Source organism: Callorhinchus milii, unplaced genomic scaffold (assembly GCF_018977255.1).
Source record: "Callorhinchus milii isolate IMCB2004 unplaced genomic scaffold, IMCB_Cmil_1.0 Scaffold9, whole genome shotgun sequence".
NCBI lineage: Eukaryota > Metazoa > Chordata > Chondrichthyes > Chimaeriformes > Callorhinchidae > Callorhinchus > Callorhinchus milii.
In genome coordinates this window covers 4,951,028-4,975,467 of record NW_024704750.1, presented here as the reverse complement: position 1 = coordinate 4,975,467, position 24,440 = coordinate 4,951,028, and the positions used below count along the sequence as shown (strand labels likewise).

Below are 24,440 nucleotides of genomic sequence, written 5' to 3'. Positions count from 1 at the left end.
ACGCAGGGTAGAGTCTCAGAGCGCTTAACAGTGGCGGAGCCTGACTCCGAGCTGGCGGGGAGGTAAGCACGGTCGAGGAGCAAAATTTTCAGGCGGGACTTGAAAGAGGAAAGAGAGAGGTCAAGGCAAAGGGATTAAGGGAGAGTGTTCCAGAGTGTTGGGGCGTATTGGCTGAAAGCACGACTTCCGTTGGTGGGGTGGAGGATGCTATATTATAAGTGGAGTCTCTTATAGTGATGTGCTTGGGATCCTTAAAATCCTAACCTGTGCTATAATGAGGTACGATAGCCAGTTCCACAAGCTTGTACCCTGCATACCAGCTGGTTCTCACGCTTAAAAAAAGACATCCAAGGCATCCGTTTGACATCACTTTCTGTGTGAAACGTGTAGCAGGAGGTGATGTTGGCTGTGACCTGATGACCCAGCAGTTGGCTTTTTTTGGCATGGTAAGCAGATCATTGGGTCTCTGCTGATGTCGCCTCCAGTGCACTTGTGGAAAGTGTAATCAGTAGCAAGCTAATGACCCGGAAGGCCAATGTTTTCGTCCAAAAGCCAGCTGCAGCAATGGGTGCGAGCGGGTTGGTTGCGAAATGTGCAGTAAAATAGGATCTATCCTGCAACTACTATACATTGTAATTTGCACTATAATGGCACTGATGTGAGCTTTATTGCAATGTGACATTTGCAGACGACAGCCATTTAATAATGGCTGCATATTGTTGAGGTAATCTTTGCTCATGCATTTTCTTCGCCAGCATCAAATCTTCATCTTGGCTGCCTGGGATCTCTGTTTCATTTTATTCTTTGTCACTTTAACCAACAACTTTTTTTCATTCCTTGCAAGTGGCAAGGACCGGAAGCTCCAACAACTCCTGATGGAAACCGGTCTCCTGCTCACTTCTCTAATTCTCTTTCTTCTAAATCCTTCTCCCTTTCCAACGACTTTCCTATCCAGAAGACCCTGTATTGGATACTCTGCATCTTCTCTGAGCTTGATCAATTAGCTCAACAAAGTCTAAACTTCATCCCCCATTCATCTTCACAGCAATGAATGCAAAACTTGTTTTGTGTTGAACCTTTCTTCTGCGGGAAGAACTCGGAACCTTTTCCTCCCATGATTCTGACCTTTTCCCAATTCTCTAGCCTTCTCACTCCTTCTTAACCATCTTTCTGGCTTTTGCCTTTCGTGATCTTCTTCAATGAAAACGGTTTTTAGTACATCAGCCAACTAAATTTCTCCTCTCATCTACTCGATTAGCTGCTTTCAACCAAGCTAATTTACTTCTTAGATTGCCTAGCCCTTTATTCTCTACAATCCAACACTAGTATTGTTTTCAAACATGCTGATTTAGGGCAGCGCTGTCGTTTGCCTCAGAAACCTTTGTAAATGTGACTATTGTCTCAGCTGATTCTTGGCCCATTGAACTTCACTCATTCTAAGTCCTGTAAACAAAGTAAGTGGTATATAAACTGTCAAGGATATGTTACTTACACAAGGCAGTTTTAACATAATATTGGGTAAATCCATTGGTGAGATGTTTCAGTTAAATATGTAGTAAAACATATTTGTTCATTAGATAGTCAAACAGCCAGCCAACTAGTTATACTATAAATAGGCACTTCTTGAGGCAATATGCAAAGAGGTTCTCTTGGGTCTAACTTCACAAGAGTAATTTGTAAGCTTCAAGAACTGAGTGAACAACTTGCTCAAGATGACTTGTATTTAAGTTGTTCTGTACTCTTGACAACTAGTTATCAATATTGAGTCTTAGAATTTTCCTCGTTTTTGCAAGTGGGATCTCTGGTACTGAATTGGCTCCACTGGGACGCTCCTAGGAACAGACTATCAGAATGATGTCAGTTCTCTGTGGATATGGCCGTAGTATGCCTGAAGTAGGCAGGTCTGCAGTACTCCAGGGCACTGTTAATGATGGACCAGCCAGTCTGGCTTGTTGGCAGGACTTGGAGGAGTAGAGCAGTCATATTTGGGGTTCTTCCCACTTTATTTCAGATAATTCTGCGAGTCAGAGGTGTAATTGGATGATCCAACCTGGTATAAGCAATACCTATCAGTACTCTGTACAGTTCTAGCTGGTTAAACTCCAGTATTTGAGAATGTACACTCTGGAGTTCCCAAGGTTTTGGCTCCTGCCCTAAATTTTCTGGCATTCGGTCAGCAGGGTAGTTTGTGCCATTACATGGCTGACAAAAAATACATATGTAGAACTCTCCGTAGTTTAATTTGGAGACTGTTAAGTATAATGATGGGTCATATGTCAGCTGACCAAAAAAAATTACATTTTGGCATAATTTATTCAGTTTGAATAATTGAGCAAGAATGTTACACTATCCAATTTGAATTTGCTGATGTGAATGTAGTTTATACTTCAGATTTTTTTTCTCTGAGGAAGACTGGAGCTTAAAGTTTGTGTGTGGTTCTAGTGTTATGCATCAATGATGTTACTACCTTTGAGAACTGATGTGCTGCTCAAGAATGAAGGCTGTAATGTGGATTGTTGTGGCTGTACATGGCTTGTTCATGTGAGGTACACAGTTATTTAAAAGGACAGTGCTCTGGTGAATTTACTCTGTGGGTGACTGGTTGTTTTTGAGAGATTTAACTGTTAAAAAAGCAAGGAAGACCCTACTAAAGGTAGGCATTCTAATTTAATCTAAGGTCATTCAAAGTGAGAAGGCTCCAATTTCACTAACTCCAGAGGGATTCAATGGTATAGTGACAGCTTCATGAGAAATTTAATCCCAAAATGACTGCCATAAATCCTCTTGACATGTTGTGGTGGAAATCTTTGGACTCCTTTTTGTACTTGCTGCAGTCTTAACCTTCAGTCTTTTAGCTATACAGTTTCTAATCAAAAGACCCAGTTTATTGGCCTGCATTAAAGTATTTTATTTTTAGCATTCAACTGGTTTTAGGAAAAAAGTACTCAAGGTCGTCTAGCTATTTGAGAAAGAAAATTATTTTAAGCGAACTCAAGAAACTTTTGAGAGCAACCAGGACGGAATGCAAGTTTTCTTTTCTGCTAATGTACATTTGTGTCTTCCTATGACTCGTTTATTTTTTTTTGCCCCATAAGTTATAGTTGCGGTTCTGTGCCAAGAGTTCCAGCAGCTCAATACTGCATATGCTTAAGAGGGGATGGCAATATACTGGTAACCTGCCCCAAATTAATGGCAAACACCAGCACTTCCATTTTATGTAATGGCTATTTGGTAGTTCTTAATCTATCTTCATATACGAGCCAACGCAGTCTACTTGTCTGCATTAGGATATGTGCATCATCTCTATATGCAAATCGTTATACTGTCACTTTTATGATTCCTGCAGTGCACGGTATTTTAAACTTAATCTCATGTTCATCTCTGAAATTGTCAGATTATCCAACTGAATAAGAATGACCTTAAATGCAGGATAACAGAATATCACAGTACCATAAGGGAGGGGAAAACCAACTTCACTAACCAACTTACATGTCAACCGGTTACAGTGTAAGTTTATTCAATAGACAAAATCTAAATAAATAAATTGAGCTCTGCTTAAATCCTAGTTTGGCATCCCTTTTATTGAAACAGTGAATATAGAGATTTCTCTATATTATAGGTGCAATAGCCCAGCATAAAATGATCTTATTTTGGCATCTTTATGTGGTCAGAGGAAAAGATTCTTTACTTTTTGAAATATTACAGCTAGTTAGGGTAGTGTAGGAGAGCCCTTCCTTCAGATGAGACATAAGTTGGATTTGAATCAAAATTAGACTGGAATGGTGAAATTTTACACATTCAAACTGACATACCTACAACCTAATTATCATTATAATAATTGCATTTGATATAGCGCCTTATTACATCTTCAAGACGTCTCAATGTGCTTCACAGAATATACTGTAAAGTGACTTGACTATATTTTGTGGGCGAAACGTGGCAGCCAATTGCGCACAGCAGTATCCTACAAACAGTCGTGAATTGACAGACCAAATTATTATTTTTTTAAGGGATTATTAACCCTGGAAAAGTGATCCGCCAATCAACTAACAACTGGGTTCCTACTTACTATTAGGTGAACAGAGGCGTGTGGAATAAGGAAACATGCCCAATGTTTCGCCCTGCCAGGAATCAAACCCAGGTCCTCTCGCTTGAAAGGCGAGTGCTCTAACCACTAAGCTACAGGACTAAGCTATGGTTCCCAGAGGATGGAGGCCTACCTCATTATACTATGCAGATTTGACCACCGATCAGTTTGAAATTGGTATGCTCTGGCATCTGTTGTAAGATATGCAATGCCTTACACCAGTGCAGACTGGTCGAGCTCTTCTGAGACTCTGTGACGTAACAAAGAAGATGAAGGTTTTTCTATGCCTCTGCCTGCATAGTTTTGTAACCTGATAAACATATACATACAATAAGCCAAGTGCCCCTTGAGGTAGTGTTGAATGATCTACCAACCACCAATGAGATCTTGGATTTCAACTCGTTTGCAAAATGCAAGGGTTCCAAGTCTCTGCGAATCCAAGACAGCGTATTGAGCCACCTTGTAAGTGGGAAAGCCCAACAGTCTTATTATCTCAAGGCTTCTCTTTGAGGAGAAACAAGTGGATTAAATCTGGATGTGTTTGACTTTAAAATAACCCCTCTGCTGCCCGCCTCCCAAATATGACACACAATTTAATCAATGCATTTTAATCAATAGAGCTGACAGAGCTCTGTTTGGAAGAAAGAGAATTCAGCAGATTGTCAAGCATGTGAGCTGATATGCAACATTGATCAATTGATTTTGTAATGACGAGGCAGGAACCAATTCCAGCCCCTAACACTTTGTTGATTTGATATGGCCATTTGATGGAGGGTATAGAAATCACCTACAAAATATAGTCAATTCACTTACAGTATATTCTGTGATGCGCTTTGAGACGTCTTGAAGATGTGATAAGGCACTATATCAAATGCAAGGATTATTATTATAGAATGAGACTGTGGTTGTGTTCGGCAGAGATCAAGCTCCACAACTGAGCTCTGCAATGATCCAGTTCTTGATGAGAGGAAATATCTGGGGAGAGAGATCTCAGGGGTCCTTGTGGAATGAACTTTTAGAATTTTGCTGAGGTTTAACATCCAAGACTTGGTCTTCTGCACTATTATGTATTAGAATCAAATGGATCACGCAGGCAGGATTTGTTGTATCGAATAGAAGGCGAGATATTGTAGTGTTCATCACTACCCACTGTTCATTCCTGAGCGGGGCTGCATAACTAAAAAAGGATTTCTCCCTTCATTTGTGAAAACCTCCGTAATATCACAGAAAGGGTCAATCTTTTTTTAAAAAAAATCTGAAATCCAGTTCAGAATTATCAAGAAACTTGTTGGGTTGTTAGCTAGATACGGTAGCCTTTTTTTGACCCGTTGCGCAGTGTGTTTTTTGCGCTATCCTGCAGTAGTTATAAGGGCTTGGTGATATCATCGCATACTGTTGGATTGAGTGTGGTGGGAGTGTGTATATTTGGTGGTTATCAACACTTGACATTGGTGGGGAGATTTTACTGGATTCTGTTTTATTTGGCTGGCGTGTATGTACTTTTGTGGGTTGGATACTTTCTTTCCTTTAAGATGATTGGAGGCCGTCATGTCTAGGGATTTGCCAAGATTAAAGCGAGTCGTTGCTGATGGTGAGAGCTGGAGGACAGATGTTTCGTTTTTAAATTATCGGTGGCTCATGGGGAAAGCAATTCTTTATCGTCTATGCAGAATAACCAAGGTGTGAACCATATGCTCTTGTTGATGCACATGCAATTTAAATGCAAATTGATCTAGATTAATAAATTGATGAGAACGTTATAGGGCAATAATAACAAATTCTGGTAATATCCTACCTAGACCTCAAGAAGTTTGTTGTGATCAGGAAGCTTGTGATTATGCTGCCGTTAAGTACTTCATCACAGAACCATTCAGTGTCTTCTTGAAATATGTACTATATATACTGTATAAAATGGGTACCATGCAGAGCATGTATAATATCTACTATATAGCAGTGAAAATCCATGAGAAAGAAGGAAATGAGAGACGGGATTAGAAGGAGGAGTAGAGACGTGGACTATGAACATTGGCACAGATGAGTTGGGCTGAATGGCCTGTTTTCGTTCCATGTAAAAAGAAATCCGTCTGGCCTAACGTTGCATTTTGCAGACATTCACCATGTTGATAACGGTAAATCCACACATTGAACACGAGTTAACAATTTATAATGCTGAAAGTCGATGTAAAACATTTTGGGAAGGGAGGAGATTATTTTTTCAACAAGGCCTGATAAAATGCCACTTGTATATGCTTATGGCCTTATAAAATGCAACTTGTGTTCAGCTTGAGGATTTGATACCATACTCTGATGAAGGATTAAAGTTCTGTGAGATGCCAGGAAAAAAAATATATTCATGTTTGAAAGTCACAAATTAAAGTTTGCTTTTAGTTTTTTTTCAAGTGTTAACCACTGTATTCTGCATACTAAAACCATAACATCCCAGGTAGCTAGTTTGTTTAGCACTAGTCATAGGAACAGAACTTTCTGGGAAGATATATTTAGCTCTAAACGTTTCCAGATGGATTAAATTTAGTAAAATATCTTCTGGCGGGTAGAGGAGAGAGAAGATAAGAGAGGCAGTAATTCAAGGCAGAGCACTGGTGATGACTAGCTTGTTTGTCCATCAATGAGACTTCAGTGTGCAGATATGTTCTCAAAGCTGCAGAAATCTAATGGCTAGGGTGGTCCCAATGGGCCAAGTATAGTGCTGCACAGATCCATTCATTATTGATAAGGTTAAAGCATGTGTGTATTTTTTTTTACAAATGTTGCTGGTACCACGATCCTGACAGTGCAACTTTTTTAAATGGTCATTTTATTTTTTTTAACCCTTAAGACTTGCAAAGTCTGGGCCTACAGACTACATTTTCAGCTGATTCAAAAGTAAGTCACATAGAAGTAAAGTTGCTCAAATCGTAGGGTACTTTCATTACTATAATAACCATCAACTACTTGCACTTGTATAGTGCCCTCCACGCAGGATAATGTCTGAGCGCTTAAGAGTGGTGGAACCTGCACATAAACTAATACAATACAAGATTTCCCCCTTACACATAACTGAACATTTTTTTTTACAGTTTCCTTTTCTATTTCTCATTCACTATTTTCTATTCTATTTGATATGGTCTCTACCTATTTATTTTTCCCCTAACTTACAAATATGTGTAACTCTCTTCCTGTTTCCAGCACTTCCATTTTGGAAAGTGGCAGCAATTTTATTTAAGTGATTTTATACATCGTTTCAGAACTGTTGTGATATGCCAGGTTTTGAAGCAAGCGAAACGATTGACGTAGGTATGACCCGCTTCTAATGCGACTTTAAAATATCGACAATGGGAAATAAAGGCCCGAAGTTAGTATTTTCAGGGCGTTGTTTCCCTGCAATTCTGAAATTCCAGCAGAGCTGCAGGTTTAAGGAAATAGATTCTTTGTTCGGTCTGAGTCAAGTAAAGTAGCAGGCTCAGTGGTGAGCTCATTTAGGAAATGGGGTTAAGCTTCAGGTGGTAGGAACGCATTGATGCAGTCTGCTAAACCTGCCAGTGTGCAAAATTGTAATACTAATAGTTCAACCACAAACCATGCTAAAGTAACATGCCGCAGCTCCATTTTTTAAAAAAAAATAGACTTCTTGCTGATAAGCAACATGTGGTGATCTTTCATTAAAAAGATCTAAGATTGGTCGAACGTGCCTTATTGTTCCAAAGGGGTGAGAAGTGAGGGAACAAAGTGAGTAAAAAAAAAGATGAAAATAGCACTGCACGATGCCGATCAGTATGTGACATGCACATATTGCCTCGGATTATTTAAAGGTTCTGAATATTTTTCGTGCCAGTTTCTTAGGGAGCGGAGCTGCTGCTTAGTTTTAATTAAACCTGGCGGATGAACAGAGGCTGAACAGTAATCTGATAAATGTACAGACTTTAATGCACTGTGATGGCCAATCAGAAATGTTTTTCTATTTGCGGTTTGTTAGTGTAATTTTCTGTAGTCCGCCATACCCAATCAACGTTCTCCTGGTTGCTGACATCACTAACTAGCCTCTTCCCTCCAGCAGGGAGCTTCATTTTCTGAGTGTTTTGTGCTAAAATGGAGGCTGTTTTCTTGCCTTAAGGAGCAGCTTGCTTTGCTGGTACAGGCTAGATGTTGACATGTAACAGAGCTGGTAGCAGGATGGTGGTGGACGCAGCCAGTTCCAACGGCCCTTTCCAGCCCGTGGCCCTTCTACATTTTCGAGGTGGGTTGTAGTATGTGCAACAGTGGAATGCTGTGCTGTGCTGGTCGTGTTCGTGTTGTGCTATTGTGAGATTAGATCAGAAATTTAGGAAGCCTGTTCTGTTCTGGTGCAGCGGTTTGGCTTCAGTTTCTCGTCTTTGAGCAGTTTTTATTTTAAAAGTAGAGAGAGAGAGAGAGAGAGAGAGAGTTTGCGCCAGACTGCAATTGATAAAAGATTGCAAGGGTTCAGGCTCAGTGAAGCATTTTACAGATCCAGCTTGAATCTGGTTTTACTGCTCTCTGCTGTCACCACCCCATCCCCCCCAACCCAAGCGTGCTGATGTCAGAGGAAGTGAAGTCATTGGCCTTCAGGAGAATATGGGGGGGTTGGGCAGTAGCAAAGTTTAGCTTTTCATGGTGTTTGGTTTTTAACAGAAGATCCGGTTACTTATTTGCATGAAAAACACCACTTTCTTCACTAAGTAGTTTCCATTGTAAAGGTTTCCCCACAATGGTTTTTCTGAGATCCAAAGCACCAAAAAAAAATTGTGCGAGGGGTGTTGTATTAGCATTCTATCCAAGTATGCGCTCTGAATTATTATGCACCTTTCAGTATGCATTTTTGTCGCTTGGAATTTTTATTATCTGCTACAAAGTGCAGCGACCCAGGGTAGTAAAGCATTTTTATCATTTTTATTCGCTTGGGGGTCTGAAAGCCACTTTCAGAAATCAGCACGTCAAGGGCACTTTTATCTTCATCTGCTTCGGATTCTATGGATTCCTATTACAGCAGTGAAGACGTTTAACATGATAGCAAAAATAAATTTGATGAGTTTGCATCTTGAATCAAATGTACTTTGTGATCTTTTGTACAGTATCCTATTTATAGAAGGGTACTTGATAAGCAGTGTTTTTTTAAAAAAAACCTCACCATTAGTTTGTTAGATTCTTGTAAAAGTCAGTTATATAAACACAGGTTTTTGTATATGTCTCGCTGGCCTCAGAGCCTTGTTCCCTGGGTTTTGATTCTTGGCATGATCCCAAGAGCAAAAGTCAGTGCAAAAATTGCACGATCGTGCAATTGACTGCTGAAAAAAGACGCAATAAGCATTTTTTTTAAAATTTGAAATTAAAAGGATGATTGTAGCTTCAGCTTTATATTTTTCTATATAAAGAATAACTCCATTGATGCACTGACGAATCGAAATTCAGACTGTGTTGCCAATAAATTTAGTAAAACAAATGGAATTTACACGAAAATGCCATTACATAAGGCTCAATTGCACATAGCACAGGTGTTTGGCGTTTTTGAGTGTGAATTCACTGAGATGAAGTGGTATGATTAGACTAGTTAACCAAGGTTTACGCAACTAGCTTATGATTTTATTAAAAAAATCAGACTTTTGAGCCTTTCATACATATTTATTTGGCTTCTCTATTTTGGACAAAGTCTTCTCCAGCAAATCTGGGGGGAATGGTAAGAAATCAATATTTTAATTCATTAGTGTACCCAGCATATAATAAAGTTTGTATTTAAATGTCTCAATCTCAAAAGAATCTCAAACTCTTCCTAATGATCTGGTGGATAAAGGAATACCACAAAGCCAAATAGGGCATAGTGTCTCTCCAACTCTGCTGAATTGGATCTCTAAAATAGGCCTTTGTGCTTGAAAGGGGAGACCTTCATTGTTACCTAGTTGAAAGTGTACATGTAGATTTTTGGTGATACCAGGATCATATTTACTTGTAATGCTCTCCACGTTTGAATAGCTGATGCACTGTCTTGGGCTGAATGTGAAGATTGGTCACTTAGCTGTGATAATCGAAGAACGGAGACGAGATAGTCTGCACCTTCAGGAAATGTAAGGGGCAGAATTGAGGAAAAAAATCTAGTTGTTACTTTGGTGTGTTGATTCCTACTTATATTAAACTTCTTGATCATTTGACATTGTTTGTATTGAAAGTTTCAAGGTTTTTTTTAGCGTTTGTTTACTTCACCTATATCTCAGACCTGAAGTAATTCAAACCTAACTATGATGAAAGATTTCTTTTGGGTGTACGGGTTGAATGTGACGCTAATTTGATAGCTTCACCCACCCATTCCTTATGTGGGAGTGATTACAAGGTACAACAATCCCTATAATTGGCAAATTTACAAGATGACTGATGTTGGAATGAAAATATCACACAAGACTAATATTAAAACACATTGTTGGGGTAATGTCATCATGAGGAAAGAATAAGTAGCAAACTGTGTGGAAATTAGGTATTTAAAAATAGACATGCGCAGCTTTATTTTTAAAAATCACTCATCTTAAAAAATACCAACAAGATAAGTCCCTCAAAACTGTTTGTAGGACATTGCTGTGAGTAAATGTTTGCTGAGTTTTGACCACAAAATACACAGTCCCTACCCTTACAATATATTCTAGTCACTATCGTTTACAATATATTCTGTGGAGTGCTTTGAGACGTCTCAATGACATAACCCTCTGTATCAAACGCAAGGATTATTAGAATAAGACTTAATTTGTATCTGGGCATACGCAGGCAGACGGTGGTTGCCATGCTTTCTTCTGTATTTCAGGGGGATGTGAACACATCTACCAAAAAGATGAGATTTATTTAATTTTCTCTTCTATAGTTTTTAATACTGTTTCAAATGTTGAATTATCAGGGTGTTTTCAAAAATCTATTCTGCGCCAGATTGTGTCTAAGTGAGAGATTAGTTTTCATCTGTGTTGCTGGATATAGCAGCGCAGTGTGGGGCAGCATTCCATCTCGAACACCAAAGGAACATAAGTAAGAGCAGCTTGTCCTGATGAGCGTGCCTCCTGTTGACTGATGCCATGGAAAGTTCAGCCTCGTCACCTGAAGAATACTCAACTAAGATATGGAAAGGCAATAGAGGAGAGCAGACTGAAAATATTGCAAACAATTGCTCTTGAATCCTGGGGAACATAACCTTTTAGAATACTCGGCTGCAACATTCATTTTAGTTATTCCAATATTAAGTTTGGATACATTATCAACCAGGAGAGGTTGTGCTGACTTATGTTCTTTAAAAATATAAGCTGGGCTTGGAATTCGTACTTTTATGCAGTTGCAAGGGTATCATTTAAATCCACATGAGCAAAGGAAGACTTGTTTCAGTTTACATTTGTTTTGCAAACCTCAAGGAGCTGTGTTTTATTGTAAGATATTGGGAAACCAGTTATTTCCTCGGCTTAGAAATCTGCCAGTAAGTTTGTAATAACGTATGACATTATGTGAATGGGGACAGCATTTCTCAGAACTAAGTGGAGGGCAGTCTGAGGCATGTTATACTTCGTACTTGCTGCTTTCTTGTGTTTTCTCACATTCTGAAGCTTATGACTCATTTTGAAATGCATAAACAGGGTGTGTTTTCCAAATTTAAAATTCAACCCTCAATATTATCTCCACTAATAGAAGATGGCATTAGCGCTGGCTTAAGTATTGCAACAATCCAGGGATTCTGGTCTATCACCTCTGCACTGTGCGTTGACACCTTCTGTCCTGGTTACATGTCTTTTATGAACTGAGTTTGGGTGGTGTCAACCCAGTTCTCGGTGAACGTAGGCTTAGTACATAGACAAGAGTGCCTTTAATTTGGCACTAAATTGGTAATCTCCCTAAAAACAGGCCAAAGCATGGCTGGTGTAGGAAGTGTCACCCAAGTGTATTGTGATTGGATGGGAAGAGAGAAATAGCGGGGAGGAAAAGAAAATGTAGTTTGATTGTACTGAAACCTAAAATGTCTTATGTGTCTATATCCTGATCCACTGTAGTCGTCACAATAGCAATAGAGAGGTGTTTGGGTAACTATCCAAGACAGAACAGAATGCTTCCTGGTGAAAAGGAATAGTGGAATTCCAAAGCATTGTGCATGATTATTTAGATATTTATAGTTCGCTATTAGCAAAGGATTTTAAAGCCATTTTTAGTCTGTCCTTGAACACAAACTTGTCACCACAGTACCTTAAGCGCTTCAACAGATGTTTACCAAATGTCAGAATGTCCTCAAAAGTCAGTGGGCTTTCATTTGAAAATGGAAATATAGCACAATATGTTTCTCAACACACACAAACTAGATTGTCGCCAAGGCAGGATTAATGCTGTCAGCAGCGAATAACACAACCGAAAGTAACTATCTTAGATCCTCATTCTGCATATCTAACTGCTTGTAACTTTGCATTGCACTGTGCAACTTGTTGAAGAATGTGCGCCAAGCTCGTACATTACTGTTTAAATAAATGAAAATATAGAAAATGGGTACATTCACAACTGCCTGGTTCATTCAGGTGACCCATTAGCTCATCAATTCTATTTTTTACCAAATGTGATGTAGTTTTATCTTTCTTTTGGTTCTTCCGAAAACAATCATGTTGGAAACTCATGTCTTGGAGGCTCTTTTTTACCTGGAGAGTTTTATTAGGTTTTTAAAATGCTATATGATGTCATTTCCGGATGGTTACACTCAGCTAACGACCGGTTTGGTCCCAGGCCAATATCATTCGTGAACTAACCAGTGAGAGGTGTGAAACAGTAGCAATCTATTACCACCAATAAATTTGCACCCAACAAATTAGCACCAATGTTGAATAAGAACTAGATCACTGTTGAATCAGTCTCAGTGCTGTGGTAGGTTTTAACGCTATTGTAAAAACCCTTGATTACGTGTGCAGTTTTGATTTTAGAATTTCAGTCCTATTTGATCGAGTGTTGGCTCTCAACGCTTGTTGTTTGTATTATTTGCTTTTTAAATCTTTTCTCTAAAGTAATACTAATTGTATAAAATTCTCCAGGTGAAAATCATGAGCGCTGAAGTGTTAGTTTGGTAACTGTGATACAATTGATCACTGAAATCTTTAAAGCTCCACAATGGGCTATATAAATTTTACTTAATTCAACCTATTCCCAGCTGAGCGTGATATTTAAAGTATTGTGCGATGGTTACGATTTTTGCTCGCATGTTGGTGAAACAATGGTATGACATTTGCGGAGCTCAGTAAAATTTCCCCTTTTGTACAAAGCAAGATCCATCTACTATTTCAAGGAATAGTTAAAAGGAGATTTTGCCATTTTATGCATTACTTATTCACTTTCCACTCCCCCACCATTTCCTCCCCAGCAGTGATGTATAGTATCAGAGTCCCATTGTTCTTGGTCTTTTCTTTTCCAAACATTACCTTCTGTTTCATTTTTAGTGCAGTAGCAAAGATTTCTATGCCACATGTTTTCAGCAGACACATTATTATACACAATACATAGTATTGCAGCTATGTGAAGTCATTATTGATGCTGTTATACTTCTAAGCAACACTCTTAATTGATACGGATTTTAGCACCAATGTAAACACTTGGGGAATATTTCCAAAATGTTTTTAAAAATATAGGTTGATCTATTTGAGATTCTTATTTTGTACAGTAATTTTGATCTTGAAATGACCTGTTGCTTCGGTGATGTGGGTTATTCAGTGGCCTTTGTGCATCTTGGAATGACTATTGATTTTAATGGAAACAGATGCTTCCCACCAGCCTGAGGCTGATCAGGAGCAATCCAACCTCCTCTTTCCACCCCCCAGCCCACCCCCCCAAAAAAAAAACACGCACAACTGGTTTGAGTGTGCTGTTGTGCTCAGGACTTAAAGGCACATGATATGCCTCATATCAAACTTGTGAGAACTACAATTCTTGACACCAGAAGCATAGGGTGGAAATGGATTTTTAGTTTATTCTTAAACCTGACTGGCTTGTAGGTCCTTATTTCTAATTATTCATCTCTCCTGTAACTTGCCAACAATCATGATTACTTCTCTTTCGTGGAAGAAATGAAGGAGTTGTGGTCGTACAACATGTTAGGGGCTCAGCAGTACTCTGCAAACTTTGCTGCTCTTCTACATTGAAGGAAGGAGAGAACATTGGAAAGAGTTCCTCTGCCTTTGCACTAACATTCTTCAACTTTTTGCAGAGAGTTGGGATCAAGCCATTTATTTGCCTATCCTTTTGTGAAAGGTTCCTGATAATGAAGTGACTTGAGCGAAGGGGAGAAAAAGATGTCATGTGAATTTTAAAAGCTCTAGAGAGAGAATTAGCCATTTAAGGCTTACATAAATCTGCAGCATTCCACTTGCCTTTGTTTGGAAGATGGATTATTGGTTTACTGGATAAAAATAAATTGAAACAAATGGGCACGGTAGCTTTTGATTTATGGGCATGCAAAGACACAGTTATTTCCATTGTGTTCGTGCTTTAACCATCTGTGGATATAACAGGCTGGTCAAGTAGAAATGGAGCACAGATCCTTTAGAGAATGGAATCACAGGTGCTGATAGTATTAACAAAATAAATTATAGGGTGTTGACAAGAATAGTAGTATAGAAGGTTCCTAATTGAACTCCTTCACTAAAGCATTACATGGTAAACCAATGCAGGTTAATGTGACACTTCTGATGTGTTAAGTTACATTTGGACAGCAATAAAGTTTCTTTTTATGTGAATACGCAGAATAAATTTAAGTGGAAGTGCTGGTGCACTCTTCCAAACTTTCCTCCAAAATTGTTAGCTGCACTCCCAATATTTGTGTCATCTGCAAATTTTGTAATTGTCCCCCTTATTCCTGAATCCAGATTAATGCACATATAACATAACATCATTATGTTCATCAATGCATACGTAATGTAACAAAGTTTTAACAAAATGGCTTGTCTCCGTTAGCAAAGGCAGATGAGGCACCTGACAGCAAAACTGCTTTAATGCACATTTCCAGCAATGGGCACACGCCATTAATATTTTTCGTTCCACTTCTGCATCACATCTTCTTGCAGGGAATAGCCTGTACAAACCTTAGTACTAGTCTTTTGATGTCTACTTCTTCATACTCCTCCACCTGGGATCAATCGAGAACTTACCTAAAAAGTTAGCCTATTGACAGTCTGCTATGGGTTATCTCTGAAGGACTTTTTGTTATGTAGAGTGAAGGACCTTGAGTTTCCTTGTGCATCATACACAAATTACTTCACTCACTTTTCCTTGGATGGGCATGTTGAAAATACTTTGGATGCCCACAATTCCCTCAAGAAATGCCCACAAAGTCGAACAGCTTCCAAATTCTAAGCCACCAAGCTCCACAGATGGTCTGTGATATTGCTGCTGAGCAAGGGAACTTTTGGATCGGAGGGGACTTTACTGCGGGCTTTAAGCAATTCGAATGCGAGGTGGGGAGAAAGTCTTCTTGCTTGGAGTGCAATTATTCTCAGACTTCAAACTGTCAGCCGTTTTCAGAAGCCAATGTAAATTTGCAACGCACATACGGAGGGCTTTGCTGTAGCCGGTAACCTAGCAACCCCGATGAAAGCACTAATTGACTTTAGCTTCACATCCTGTAAGGTTTGCTTTGACGATCCCGTTGTTAATTTCCACATTATTTGACGTACCTAAAGTAGCCTGTTATTGAACGTCACGGCAAGTGGGTTTTAAAATGGCTTGTTTTTTAATTCAAACTTGCTATCTTTGCAGCCAGGATTAGAATGCATGAATAACTTCTGAAAAGATCACAGTGATCATTTTAAAACTCGGTTGTATGGTTAGCCCATTCTTTTTATCTACCAGTTTTCTTTTGTCAGTTTAACATGCTTTGTATGTAACATGGGTGAAAACCTTTAGATTAACCTTTAAACTGGAGTATTGGGAAGGATTAATAAAGCTACGCTATATAACTTATCTTGTTAACTCTTCTGTATTTTTTTTAATTGGAGTGATCCCAGATTCATTTTGTTGCCGATGTAATAGCAGACCAGCATGAAATATCCTGCAAATCTTGGTGGTAAATAATTTCACAGAACTCGTATTCCACCTTTTGATGGAACTCTTTTTTGTATTATTTCAGTGATCTGTTCATTGTCGAATTGAACATCCCCTGGGCCTTTGAGGCATGCCAAGATGGCACTTACGTACAGACTTAATGGATATTAGGAAAGCCTCAGTGAATGGAAACATTTTTGCTAATTGTTCTTGTTAATAATGAATAGGGCGTGAGAGAGTAAGGGTGGCAAGTGGAGCCAAGGGCAGAGCTGGGAGGAAGGATTTCTATCAGCTTGATATCAAGCCTGGTGCTGGGATCCCTTTGCGAAATAGCAGTTCTTAACCTGTATTGAAACACACTGAAATCATTTTAATGCACACGTCTAGTGATGCTTATTATGTATTTTGTTAGTGAGTGATCTCAACTAATTTACTTTGGATTTCCCCAAATTTGATCTTTGCTCCAAGTTATCTCCTGTCTGTTTGCAGTTGATTGATACTTCGTTTTTTGTTCCAGTAATTCATTTGATCACCGGGGCTCTGTTCTCCCTGTCCATCCATCTCCTGTTAGATCATTTCATTATCTTCAATCCCTTCGTAGGCAGTGGCTAAATCATTAAACATTGGTCTCTTCATGCCCTTAAATTGGAGAATAATAAATCTTGTTTCTTTCAATTTTTCAGGCACTTGTTTCGTGTCCTTCACAACTCCACCTAATATCAGTAATCGCCATGAAATCTCTTGAGAACCCAAATCCAACCAGAACTTGAATACCGTGTTCAAAGATGGAGAGTATTGTCTAGCACCTGTCTCACAAGGTGACAGAGCAACAAATTGGAAATCAGCAAATGTCTGACAAGCAAATAAACTGGTGATGAGACATTGGTACACTCAATAGTCTAGCCCACATGAAAAGGAAGGGAGGGGCAAGGAAGTTCAGAGACAAATTCACATTTATTCAAATCCCACAGTGTGCATTTAGAATGAAATTTCAATTGTTTAAGGGGGAGAAAACTATTATAGATCTGTGTTTGATCTTCCAAAGATTGAAACTTGATTATTCTTTCATTTTTTTTCTGGTAGATGTCCCTGCAGCTGAACAAGAAAAGCTTTTTATTCAGAAACTGCGTCAGTGCTGTGTTCTTTTCGACTTTGTTGCTGATCCACTTAGCGATTTAAAATGGAAGGAAGTAAAAAGGGCGGCTTTAAGCGAAATGGTGGAATACATCACACACAATCGCAATGTAATCACAGAACCCATCTACCCAGAAGTAGTCCATGTGGTAAGTAATTTGCTATTGTTGTATTTACTGTGCTAGACCAGGTCTGATCAACCAAAGAAAACCTGTCATGACGTTTGATGGAGCATGAACATTTTTGAACTTTTATCGACAAACATTTCCAATTCCACCATTTAACAAATTCTTTCTTATTTACTTGTTGCTCAAAGCGTTTTGAGAATACCCTGCAGCAAATTACTAGTCAATATACAGTGCTGCTAATTCATGCCTAACAACTGTAGTCAAGGCCAGGGAACAAGCACCAGCTCCATTCTCAATTGCTTGCCATGAAACCTTAATGGAGTGTTGCCACTCTGCTGGGTTCAAATCGAGTGCTGACAAATCTGTATTTTTTTTTGCAAATGCAATGCTTGATTCAGCTTTTAGCTGTTGTGTGCATTGCCGAACTCATCTAAATAATGTAATTCCAGATGAGCAGCCTGGTGCCTATTATGGTTAGATGGTTCTCATTGGAACGTTTTCTACCACACAAGAGGTCTGAGCAGATCATCTCTTGTACAGTGAATCGAATAAAATGTTTTACAAATCATAGAAAACGTTGTACAAAAGTCCGCTTCGTGAGCGGAGATAATCAACAGATTTACAATTTACAGAAAGCTGCACAACTGTTCTGCATTGTGAGAGGATTTATGTACTCTTGTAATGAAGTCTGCTAAATGATGGGAGATACACATTCGTTTCCAGCATCTGTTGAAGAACCTACAAGTCCGTGAATTGATACACCTATGAACTGTGAATAAATTCAAGTGACCATTCGTCATGTGGGCATAAGCATTCTGTGTCAATAAGCTTTTCAATTTGCGTAGGGGTGGAAGGGAACAATGAGACCATCCCAACTCAATGAAATGCTATCCTCCCTGATGTCTGCATGCACTTCTCCAGCAGGAGTCATTGGATAGCTTATTAGTAGTCAGATCCCTGGCTAATTTTTTTCTCCTCTCTAGGCCAGGGACAGAGAGGTGCTGCCACACCCACCCTGGCTGAGATCAGCTGATGCAGCACATAATGGGGAACAAACTCGGGGTAAGCGTTCTGCAATGCCCTGAGGAATGAGCAACCCCCCCACCCTCCTCATGTCTTAGGTTTTTATATTTACATTCTCCAACCCTGGTCAGAATCGTGATCGCTGATACAATTGGAAATCATCAGGTTGCCTTTCTCAGTTAATAAGATTCTCGCCTGAGTTAGAAAAGATCCTATTGCTTTGGCACGTGGAAATCTGGCCCGGTTGCCATTGAAATCCGACCATTAGCTGGTGTGGAGAATTCAACAACGGATATTCTGAAGTGGGACTGCATCCTGCCTCTTGCTTAGACTTCAAGCTGACTTGGCACAAGTCATTTCCAAGAAAGAGTATAACCCAGAAATGACCTCATGACGAACTTTCAGAGCTAGAGGTTATTGAGGTTTTGCTGGTAGAGGTAGTTTCCCGCATTTCGGACGTATTGTGTGATGCACTATAGGCTCGGTTTTGGTTTGCTGGACCGACAACATAATTACAGCCCAGTATCATAATTGGGTGTGAGATCTTAGTTATTTAAGACCTCAGTTTACCCCAAGTAGGTGCTGTCATTTATTGCCTGCCTTTAGTGGGTCTTGTGGTTAGGAAATATCCCTCAGTGTTTTGCAAAGCACCTAGAAAGCCACGTCTTTTATTTTTTCATTTAGTTAATTCCACAATTTCATTCTGGTTCTGAACAGCCCAAACCTGTGGGCTTGTTTTCATAACATTTATCGTGTACAAATATTGCCAAAGATATATCAGGTTCCTTCTCCATTTCTTTCATTTGAAAGAGCTGCTTAATTGGTGTGCAAGGAGCTTTAATAATTTGCATGGCTAGAGCTAAGAGTTTACTCAAATATAGGAAGTTGTTTCTTACAGGAGCACAACGTTGGATAACTCACTAAAGTGAAATGGTTGAGCACCATTTCATGTCAACCATTTGACCAAGTGTGCGCCGTTCATTCCTTTCTGCCACAGTAGCTGCTGCCAACATAAAAAGTACACTACACAAGGTTGAGTAAGACAATTCCATGAACTTTTTAATTAAAAAACTGAGTTGATGACCTTAAGTGACATTGAGACTACTACTAATAATCCTTGCATTTGATATAGCATCTTATCATGTCTTTGAGACGTCTCAAAAGTGCTTCACAGGATATACTGTAAAGTAAATTGAATGTATTTTGTGGACAAAACACGGCACCCAATTACATACAGCAATGTTCCACAAACAGTTGTGGATTGACTGATCAAATTATTATTATTATTTTTTTTGATTTTACCCCCGGAAAAGCGATCTGCCAATAGACTAACAACCAGGTTTTTACTTACTGCTCGGTAAACGGAAGCTTGTGGGGTAAGGAAATTTGCCCAACATTTCACCCTGCCTGGGAATCAAACCCAGGTCCTCTCGCTTGCAAAGCGAGTGCTCTAACCATTAAGCAAGTGCTCCAACCACTAAGCTACAGGATTTAGCTTAGTTTCAGAGTTCATGCACCATTTTATTACCTGCTTAAAGGGAATTTAACGCCAGTATTTTTTTCTTCAATGTACTCAAGCAATGGAAAAATTATAAAATTACTTTGCTGCACCAATCCTTGTGCTAACAGACTACGTGCCACCTTTCTGCCCTGCTGTTGTTACAAAGGAAAAACCAGAACAAATCCATTAAGTTCAATAGGGTGGATGATTTCCTGAGAGCCAATTTGCAGCTGCATGAGCGCAGGAAAACTGTATAGGAGTATGGAAAAGAATCCCACCCTTCCTCTTTCTCTATTCCCCCACTCCCCCCAACCTGAACTAAATGAACCAAGCCAGTGCGGGTACAATATTAAAGCAAAGATTTCTAGCTACCAGGAAGGAATTGTTTTGTTTCGATCTGTTAAGAATCCATTTTAAATGTAACACCTGCATGGCACAAAGATGACAGCTGTCGAAACCTCCATTTGGGCAGTGCTTACACCCACAGGAAGTTTCTATTTGTAGAATGGGAAACCATTACTCACGTATGGACAACTAACTGTCACTCACTATACATGTGTGTTCCCGCCATCCATATGCATACATGTACTCATTCGTGCATTTTTCATATTGGCACTGGTACCTTGAATTCTGACCCGCAGAGGGAATGGGAGGGTGGAATCCAGGTAACAGCGAGTAACAGTACTGTAGTCCTCAGGCTAACTTTACGTAAATGGTAAGTATTGCTGTGTCCTGTTGATGAGTATACGGTTAATATACAGTTGACCGCTTGTAAAGAACTTTGTTGGGTATTCACACAAAGTATTTTTAATAGGTAATAGATTGAAAGAAATGATTGAATGGATCAGAAATGTGCATGTGAATTTTTCCAGGTTAATTGCAATTTAGATGAGGATTAAATTGGGACTAAATTATCTACAGTGAAAGGATCAACACATATAAAAATACAGTACCTATCGAGAGTGAATTACTATTAAATGGTTTCTTTTATGATCCAAACTGACTTTGAAGTCGTACCCTTTCATCTGAACTTCAAAGAATGTAGTTTGATACAAATACTAATGATATTATTATGTTGATTTGTTTCTGGCCAAACTGAATTGTACTATACATAAAAAATGCTGTTCTCAAGTTAAATATGTGTGAAAATTCACAAGAGGATAGTTTTAATTGGGTGTATTGATTTATCAAAGCTTCAACTTTATCAGTAATGCACCCATAACTTCATTATGAAGAAATTGCATTTAGCTTTACAATAAAATGTAATTGGTTTCAGGAGGTTTCATTCAGATTGTTCCAAGTTGATAATTTGCTGTGTATATAGGGAATATCCTAGTTGCCTAATTTTCAAAATCTCATTTCATTTATGTGACAGAATTTCAAAACATGGTTGCAATTTTGTCACAAGATTTCTCTCTAAGAAGTTCTATATTAATTTTTTTACCATTATAGTAGCTGATTTAACAAGTAAATAAATACTTGAGGCCAAGTTAAAATTGGACCATCAAATTTTAATTTAGCCTAATCATGTCAATGAGCTTTTATTTTCCAACATGCTCTATCTTCAGGATTTTGAATTTGGAAGTTTTCCTAGTTTTATCTCTTGTGTGGATGATCCACAAAGTGTGTAAGGTTGGGGGAGGGGAGGAAAATGAGGAAACATTCTGTATACATATGCCAAAGCAGTTGCTGCTCATAGTCCCCCTCCCACTGTTTTCTGAGATCTTAGAAGGTGCCGCTGCAAGGACTTAGCGGCAGTGAGGAGTGACAACCATGTAGCTAATGCGTGGGTGGTACTTCCACAGCACCTGCAATCTGGAAAAACACTAAGGTCCAGGGCTGTGCCTGGATCCCTGTAGTTTCGGTGTCAGCTTGACTTGCTTATTCGTATTCACGTCTGTAGATCAGATGATCGTGATTTCAAATACCTAATTGGAGATTTGACCTCAGTCCAGGCTGACACTCCAGTGCTGTGCTCGGAGAATTCAGCACTGTCGAAGATATTTCTTTCAAATGAGACTGGAAATCGAGGTCCCGTTTGCCTTTTCAAATGATGTTCTGTGTAATAAGGTGTTATATCATATTTAAGGTTTATTTTATATTTATTTGACATCAAAATATTAGAAGGGGAAAGAGAAGTCTTTGTATTTTCCTGGGGTGGGTGAGGGGGGAGAAGGGGTGGAAAGGTATAATTGGAAAGAGAGGCTTGCATGCTTTATGGATGGTTCTTTGCTTCAATTCATTTAAACTTGGGCATTAGTGATCCAGACTGACAATCATTTACACTGCCTAGTTTGTTTAACTTCAGCAGAGATCCATGACTAAACATAGCCTTAAAACTTGCTTCAGCTCAAATCCTTTGTAGCCAATTACAAGTATTTTAGTAAATACTTTAGAGGCTTGTTAACCAGAAGGTAAATTCAACTATATTAATGGGTATAATTGTAATGTCTTGTTCTTGAAGCATTAATAACTAAACAAACCCTTTCAGTTTGCAGTGAATATGTTTCGAACATTACCACCATCATCTAACCCCACGGGAGCAGAGTTTGATCCTGAAGAAGATGAACCAACCCTGGAGGCTGCTTGGCCTCATCTACAGGTACTCGGAAAATAGAAACCCAGTTCTAGTGTTGATTGACTTATAAGGTAACATGGTTATGGATCCCGACATTTTCTCACCTTAAAATCCCAAATCCCAACATGATACCATCCAAATCAGTTCTTGTGCTTGAATTCCTGTTGTCGCACTTCAAATTGCCTCAGCGTAGCAGTGGCTTAAAGTGCAATGGAGCATTTTGAAGTGCAGCAACGTGATTTTAAACACAGTGTGCGCTGGTGGAGCCAAGCAGCTTTCTGCGTGCGTGCACAGTGACATTCCTAATCATGAACAGTAACGGTACAATGCAGAACCGCTGACTGCTCTTGATCATGCCCTGCTATAAGATTGGGTTTAAAAAGAGACCTTATACTTTAAATATTTTTTTCATGAATTAACTATTTGTTTTTTCAGCACACTGTAAGTTAAGATAATTCAATAGCTTGAAATGATTTTATAGGGTGCCAATTGAAGTTAACAACAGAGCTAGCTCAAAAGATGTAAAGCAGTTTAATCTGTCAAAGGCTCCATTTGAAGGAAATGTGAAAGTTTCGGCCTTGTAGCATTGATTGTAAATAGTCTAAGCCTTGGTAATTTGTTGATGCTAATTGATTTTTTTTATTTCTTCAGTTGGTGTACGAATTTTTCTTGAGGTTCTTAGAATCTCCCGATTTTCAACCAAATATAGCAAAGAAGTACATTGACCAGAAATTTGTATTACAGGTAAGCAAAACATCTTGATTGAAAAAAATTATGATAGTTTTCTTCTTCAGAAGCAATGTGTTCCAACATTTACTACAATTTTTTTAATTGGTTAGCATTTCTCAACCCCATATTATTCGTCCTAGATCTCATCAAATGCTGTCAGTCACCCCTGAACCAGACATCTGTCCACTCACCTTGGTGTAGTTAGTAAACGTGATATTTCTATAATGATTCCTCCACATTACTTCTGAATCTTGCAACCCATAAGAATCCCAAAATATGTCTTATAGTGTTTTTCTATTCATTATTCCCTGGCATTTGTCACTGATTTTCCATTTATCCTATTTCCAATCAATTTGAAGCTAGTTAATTTCCCATTAATTCTGTACAGCTATTTTCTTTGAATTTCTTCGAATTCTTGAAAATCAAATACAACTCTACAGGATAGCCCCTGATCATTAATTTAGTTGTCTCTAATAATAGTAATAATAATAATCCTTCAATTCGATATAGGACCTTTTAAATTGGATGAATGTCTTCAAGCGGATGTACTGTAAAGTGTAACAACTATTTTGCAGGCAAATGCAACAGCTAATTTGCCTACCGTCTTATTATATAAGTCCTGGAAAAAATATGGAATTACTGAAATATTGCTGCAGACATGGTAGTGGAACCTCAATGTAGATTTGGCTCAACATGATTGAGATGTGGATCCTGATATTTTCATACTTGTGAATACAAAATCCTAACGTAGTGCCATCCAAATTGATCGTGGCGCTTTAAAGCCTGAAATCCTGTTGTGCTTCAAAACGTCATCAAGCTTGAAATCCCATTGTCTTTACCTTTCCACCTACGTACAGTGCTATTGTTAAACTGCTGTGTGAATGGCTGTTTAAAAAAAAAGAACACTGTTAATTTCATGCAAATGTTGCAGTGCATGTATCTGTAGATTAGGGGCATGCATCTTTGACTTTCTGTTTGTTGCTGCAACATTATAAGAGAAAAAATAAATTTATTTTAATATAGTTTGCTTTCCCCCTTTTTCTGAACAGCTTTTAGAACTGTTTGACAGTGAAGATCCACGTGAAAGAGATTTTTTGAAAACGACACTTCATCGAATCTATGGAAAATTCTTGGGCCTCAGGGCTTATATCCGAAAACAGATCAATAATATATTTTATAGGTGTGTGGGAAACGGCTTAAAACCTTATCAGCTTAGCTATCGTT

The 24,440-nt window shown here is 38.7% G+C and overlaps 1 protein-coding gene and 1 non-coding gene across 8 annotated transcripts in view; one reads left to right on the top strand and one right to left on the bottom strand.

Moving 5' to 3' along the window:
- Positions 1 to 24,440, top strand: part of ppp2r5ca (protein phosphatase 2, regulatory subunit B', gamma a) — a 46,479-nt gene that overhangs the window by 11,140 nt on the left and 10,899 nt on the right. For 4 of the 7 annotated variants that reach the window (XM_042337989.1, XM_042337987.1, XM_042337986.1 and 1 more), the window contains 4 exons: positions 17,207 to 17,406; positions 22,401 to 22,511; positions 23,139 to 23,231; positions 24,266 to 24,396. In XM_042337989.1, coding sequence (XP_042193923.1) covers positions 17,207 to 17,406; positions 22,401 to 22,511; positions 23,139 to 23,231; positions 24,266 to 24,396 — 535 coding nt within the window. Of the gene's footprint in view, positions 1 to 8,113; positions 8,322 to 17,206; positions 17,407 to 22,400; positions 22,512 to 23,138; positions 23,232 to 24,265; positions 24,397 to 24,440 lie in introns of those variants that run through there. The other 3 variants (XM_042337992.1, XM_042337990.1, XM_042337991.1) reach the window with 1 other exon arrangement.
- trnae-uuc lies at positions 4,117 to 4,189 on the bottom strand. The gene has a single exon. It is a non-coding gene; the product is annotated as a tRNA-Glu (tRNA).